Genomic DNA, 6,198 nt, shown 5'->3' with positions numbered 1-6,198 from the left:
AAAGAGGATGGCTATAATGAAGTCTAAGTAATTTAGAAATTGTCACTATGTAAATAGACCAAAAACCTAACACAAACAGTGGAAATGGAAACCAGGACGAATCGAACAGATGATGATGAGAACAGTAACGAACGTAGTAAGATGAGGCAGAGAAAGAATGAATAAAATAAATGAAGATGTTTTTAACTTTAATTAGAAAGTGTTTTATGTATTATGTACGTACCGAGTATATGGTAGCCCACACAGGAAGTCCTACTAATAATTTCTAAGCCATTTAACTTGTAAATTATTATGGTTATAAATGTATAATGTAAATGAAAACGAAGATTCGGGTGTGGAATTATATACAGTATGTGCTCGAAGGAGATGCGGGTGGATGCCCCATCTAGAATGTCAACTGCGACTCCGGCAAGAAGAACTACCAGATATATATATATATATATATCGTATATATAGATGTGTATACATGTGTATGGTTATAAATTAAACCTTCTTCAGTTTGCCTACGAGTCTAAATACATATTTAGGTACATATAGCAGATATATATATATATTTCCAACTGGTGAACCAAAAAACTGGATTCGAGTTCAAGCGACAAAACCGAAAGAAAACCCCAAAACAAATAGAAACCAAAAAAAAAAGACGAAATGATACCATTATTAATATTGAAATTAAATTATATGCGTTTGCGGCATAAGGACAAAAAATGTATTACCAACAAAAATCTCTATATATATATATACACAACAAACTAATTTATGAGATTATATATATACATATGACAGCAACAGAAGTATATGTAAAATTAAATAAAAACGAAGCCTCAGTCAGTATAAAAAGTTCAATGTATTATTTCTGACCGAATGACCAATTTGGCCAATGGGAAAAACAATTTCGTTTCCAGCATCAGGTAAATTTTTGCTTTGTGCATTTCAGATCATTTCTTACAGTAATTACGCATTACGCGAACTTAATTATTTATAGCATGTGGAATGGGTATTCTCAGGGTAAGTTCTCATTGTCGGACTTTTGTGGGCTGCGAGGAAATTTATTTTCTTTTTAATGGGATTTAATTTTAAAGTATTCATACCTACCTAATAGACCAAGGGAAATGTTTGAAATTAATTTAAGCTTATAATGATAATGGTTTGAAACTAAAAATTTAACATTGAGTTTTAATCTTAAAAAAATATTTTATACTTTCCGCATTTCATCAAATTCAAACTCTCTTCAAGGTTTTCCTTCCACGGAACATAAACTTGCTTTCAGGGCAACCTAAATGATTGCAAAATATTATTATTGTGGACCTCAGCTTTTTGATCCTCTGATTAAGCGTTTTAATGCTTAACTTAAGCCACCTGGCGGTTGAAAAAAACTGGCTGGATCTTTTGGGAGTTTAAGCGTAAATATTTTGCAAGGAAAACAGGTGTCGTAAATTTTAATTAGCGTTAGCCGAAAACTAATTTCATGTTAATAACAAAAGTAACATTGTGGGTGGCCTCAAGGTCGTCTGGGTGGTTGAATTTGATGGGAGCTACATGGCAACCTGGAGAGTATGCGCGGAACCCTATTTTGTGGCTGCCAATTTACGCTTAATTAGATGGTTTCTCAGTCTCCATTTTGTCATGAAGAAATCATCATCATCATCTTTGGGCCAGAAAACCGAACCTTTTATGACAGCCACGCATGTGAATAAAAAGGGCTTTCCTGTGGGAAATTGGTTAAAGGTCAGGAGGGCATAAAAACAGAAAAGAAAACAGAAAACCAGGCCGATGGTGCCTGACCTTTCCTCGCTGCCGCGGCTTGTTAATTAAGGTGTGACAAATGCAATCTGCAGGCCAGTTAAGCGTGCAATCAGCCAAAGGCCAATCCAGTTGGCTCATTAAAAGGGGATTTGGCCCGGTTAACAACGTTCACACACAGGACGACCTCGACTAGGCGCGATAAAACAAATGCCAAAGCCTAAAATGGCAGCTTCTGGCATTTGCCATTCGCCTTCGCATCGCTGCTAAATAAATGGCCCTTAAATCCTCCTTGCAATTTGTTGCACCCCCACGGATCGGCGATGGGTATATGTGTACATGTGATATTGGATAGATAGACCGATAGATAGGATACCACGAACGTGCTATGGTATTGAACACCATAGCCAGCTTGAGATGGCTGGAATAAACGGAAACCGGAGAAGCTGAATCTCCCTTTTGCCCTTTTGGAGATTGCAATTGCAAAAATAACACAACATTTCAGTTTGTACCGCTGGCATTTGCCTGCGTAGATTATTTTTACATCAGCATTCCGAGCATTGGCTGGCATTGCCAAACTGCTTTTGGCCAACGGGCCAAACAAACACCCACTTCCACTCCCGCTCCAGTTTTTGGCCAGGAATTTGCAGCACTCGCACTCGCACTCGCACTTGCCCAACCTAATGCAAAATGTTGCGGTCTGTTTCCATTAAAGCTCCTTTTACTCGGCTTTTGGCAATCGTCCTGGCTTGTCCTTGGCGTGTGGTTTCCCCTTCGATATCCCAGCGACAGCTGACACATGCACCAGGCAGGGCCAAGATCCACTTCCACCTCGAGAGATATGGAACTGCATATCCATGGTCATTCGCTGGACTGGACATTAACCTATTTTTTTGGCTACCCCAAATAAATTGTGACACGTAAAAAATGCTACACTGACACATCTCTTTGTGAGAGACTCATAAAATCTGTTGAAATCATCAGAATGCCATGGCAAAAATTTTCTCATTTCTTTTCGTTTTTTCTTATTTTTGGCTGCTGCCAGCCCGCCATTTTTTACAGCCTTTATATTAATATTAATGATGTGCGCCGCGGAGGAAGCTGCTAAATATCTTTTTTTGCCTTTTGTCTGCCGCTCAAGCTAAAAATCGCCCTTTAGTTTCTGGCTAAACATGACGTATGCGTGATATTCAAATTAGCCTTTTGCACTCCGTCGAACAGCATGGCTGTGCTAGTCAGTCACTATAATAGTCAATCAAAAAACCATCTGCAAGCCAGACTAATTTGCATGATGATCCAGAGCAAGAGAAAACTCTATGCTAAATCCTCACTGGACCATGGTTTCGGACTCACATACACATGCATGTTCTCGCACTCGTAATCATCAAAAGGATACACAATCCTGTTGTTTTCGCTGCAACTTTTCGCCGCTGCCCCTGGTAGTTTTAATGTTGGAATAGTATTAGCCCCAAAGGGCCAACTGGAGGAGCAAGACCAGCTCCGGCTGGTTGGTATTTTGTTATTGTCATTGCTGTTGGCCCACAATGTAATTTGGTTTGGATTTTCACGACTTGTTGGCTTTTCCCCCTTGGTTTCCCTCCAGTCGAATGTTATTTTTTGGTTTCCCAATTTATTTATTTCCAGGCACTTTCCTAGCTAGCTGCTGCCCATTGTGCTGCTGCCACATTGCAATTTTCAAATACATCCGCAATGGTTGTGGATTTTCCTGCTCTTTTTTCGGTTGGGTTAATACTCTGGGAAAGGGTTTGGTTAAGGTAAGTTTGGAAATAACAAATGGAAATATTATTTCTGTATTTTATTTACCTTAACAAAGATTGATGCATGTATCGAAGGAAATCGGAAAGTTAAATAGGGAAACGCTTTGGCAAAACGAACAAAAAGAATAGTTTTGTTAGAAAAAGTAAAATGTTTTTAATATTTATTCATATATGCTTGATTAGTAAGTACAAAAAGAATAAAATAAGTTGTAAAATAGCTGTTTCAAAACCAAATTTTAGTTTTTTTACAGATTTTTTCTAACAAAATATTCGTTAGAGCATTCAGCTAGTGACTTGCACATCTGCACTGTCCATCTATCTATTGTTTCAAATTCAGCTTTCAATTTAAATTGTTTGGATTATTCTTTTTCTATTGTGTACATTGAAATTGTGTTTCGGGTATTTGTTGTGTCAACACCGAGTGAACGAGATAGTGTCACCCACTACTACTACCCCCCGATTTCGTCGCTTTGATTTCTCTGCCAGACAATAGGACGTCGCTAATGTCCCCGGGGTATATGGTACATAATATATATCGTGTGACTACTGATGTGCGAGTATTGTGTTCGGTTAATTATTCTGGTCGATTTAAGCATTTAACTTTTGAAAAGAGCTGTCAAATTGTGATGTCAGGACGTCAGTTGTTTTGGGGGCCCAACCAACAAAGAGAGCAATATTCCGAACAAACAGAAAGCGCCAACAAAGAATCGCACTAATCGCCGGGCGTGGGTGGTTGTGACGTCTTAAAGTTGCTCTAACAGGTCGTCTCCACCTCATTTGTTTACTTTTCACACTTTTATATTAGCCATTGTTATGGTAAAGCGACTTTATAATAATTTCGAAAAAGTGAAAAGGGAATAACAAGAAGATGAAGAAGAATGAAAGTGCTGCAAATGTTTACATGTCATCCTTTTCCTCGTCCTCATCCTCATCGGACACACCCACTGCCTTGTCGGGATAGAATTTCTTGAGTATCTTGTTTACTTCGGGCACGAGTGCCTCATAGTCCAAGGGAAACTTGTCCCGACGCGGCGGACCCTTATCCAAGCCCGACCATAACAGATGCACCGAGGTGCGGGCATTTTGCGAGAAGCCAATCTCGAAGGCTCCTTCCCGTGGAACCTGGTGCCCATATCGATTCTTCACCAACTGGAACTTTCGCTCTGGTATTCTATGCTGCAAAAATGCGCCACACTCATCGGCCTTTGTCGAGAAAATGGGACACTCGTAGGTGTGCTCTATGTAGATCATGGAACGGTCCTTGGTGAAATGTTCCTCGTCGGCCCAGTCTACTTCTTTTTTCTTTTTCGGTTGACCTTTCTTGCCCGGCATTTTTGCTAAGAGTGAATGTCCGAAATTTTATAGACGTTAAAAATTTCTTAATGCCAAATACATTTTGTTTTTAAAAAACAAAGACGATTGTGTGTTTTGAATGTTGACAATCCTTTAATTCATAACTGCCTTGATTGATGATGTTGGTTATATGATATTTTATTTATTGTGGAACTCGGATAAGAAGCTGTATGTTTAACATGAGTAACTTATAAGTTTATATGTTTAATAAGGCTGCGCGACAATATGTGGTGACGTCTTCAAAAGCAGATACAAGAAGAAAGAATACATAAGAAAATATCGCATAAAGCAATAAAAGGGTAGCTTAAGAGTGACCAAAGTTTGTATATCGATTGTTGCCCGACAAATCATATTTCAACACTCCTTCTCAACAATCATATACTTTATACATATTAATAACAATTCATTTCATTAATACATTTTACATGTTTGTTCTTTTGCAAGTTTTTAGTTAACACATCTGAGACCATATCATTAGTACTTATATACTTAACATCTATTTCATTTTTAGTATATAACTCTCGTACATGATGAAACTTAATATCAATATGTTTACTACGTTTATGCAAAATCGGATTCTTAGCTAAACATTGTGCGCTTTGATTATCGCAATACAACAAAACGGACTTGGTTTCTAAGAAACCCATTTCATACAATAGTTTCTTCAGATATATCGCCTCTCTAGCTGCCGTGGATAAGGCAATGTACTCGGCTTCGGTGCTGCTAAGTGCCACCGAACTTTGCTTTTTGGATTCCCACGAAATTGCCCCGCCAGCAGCAATGAAGACGTACCCGCTATACGATTTGCGATCTGTAGTATCGTTAGCCCAGTCAGCGTCCACGTATCCATGTATCTCCTTTCCAGTAGCCTGATAGTGAAGCTTCATGTTAGCCGTGCCTTTAAGATATCTCAGCACGCGCTTTGCCGAAACTTCATGCTCCTTGTGAGGATTGGCGTTGCGCTGCGCCAGTTTCACTACCGAGTGTAGTATGTCTGGCCTAGTTGTTATAGCCAAATACATCAGGGTGCCTATTAACGATTGATAGCCTTTCTCGTCAATGGCCTTGCATTTGGCGTCATCACATTTGACTTGATGACCCGCCTCCAGTGGTGTAGCTACAGGTTTGCATGTTGACATGCCCCAGGCATGAAGCATCTGCTCGACATACTGCTTATGGCCGATAGCTATGCTGCCAGTTTCGCCATCGCGCTCAACTTCGATGCCCAAAAAGTGATTGAGCTGGCCGCCATCCACAACATCAAACTTATTAGCGATTGATGCTTTGATGCCCAAAAGTTCATCTTGTCCATTGCGTACATATA

The 6,198-nt window shown here is 39.3% G+C and overlaps 1 protein-coding gene across 1 annotated transcript; it reads right to left on the bottom strand.

Annotated features, from left to right (window-relative positions):
* Positions 1-4,332: 4,332 nt before the first annotated feature.
* On the bottom strand, positions 4,333-5,117 carry LOC108106316 (selenoprotein H). The gene has a single exon (XM_017213285.2). The coding sequence runs from the start codon at positions 4,851-4,853 to the stop codon at positions 4,419-4,421; it is 435 nt and encodes a 144-aa protein (XP_017068774.1). The 5' UTR covers positions 4,854-5,117; the 3' UTR covers positions 4,333-4,418.
* Positions 5,118-6,198: the final 1,081 nt, after the last annotated feature.

This window comes from Drosophila eugracilis, unplaced genomic scaffold (genome assembly GCF_018153835.1).
Source record: "Drosophila eugracilis isolate 14026-0451.02 unplaced genomic scaffold, ASM1815383v1 contig_90, whole genome shotgun sequence".
Taxonomy (NCBI): domain Eukaryota; kingdom Metazoa; phylum Arthropoda; class Insecta; order Diptera; family Drosophilidae; genus Drosophila; species Drosophila eugracilis.
This window is presented reverse-complemented; position numbering and strand designations above follow the sequence as displayed.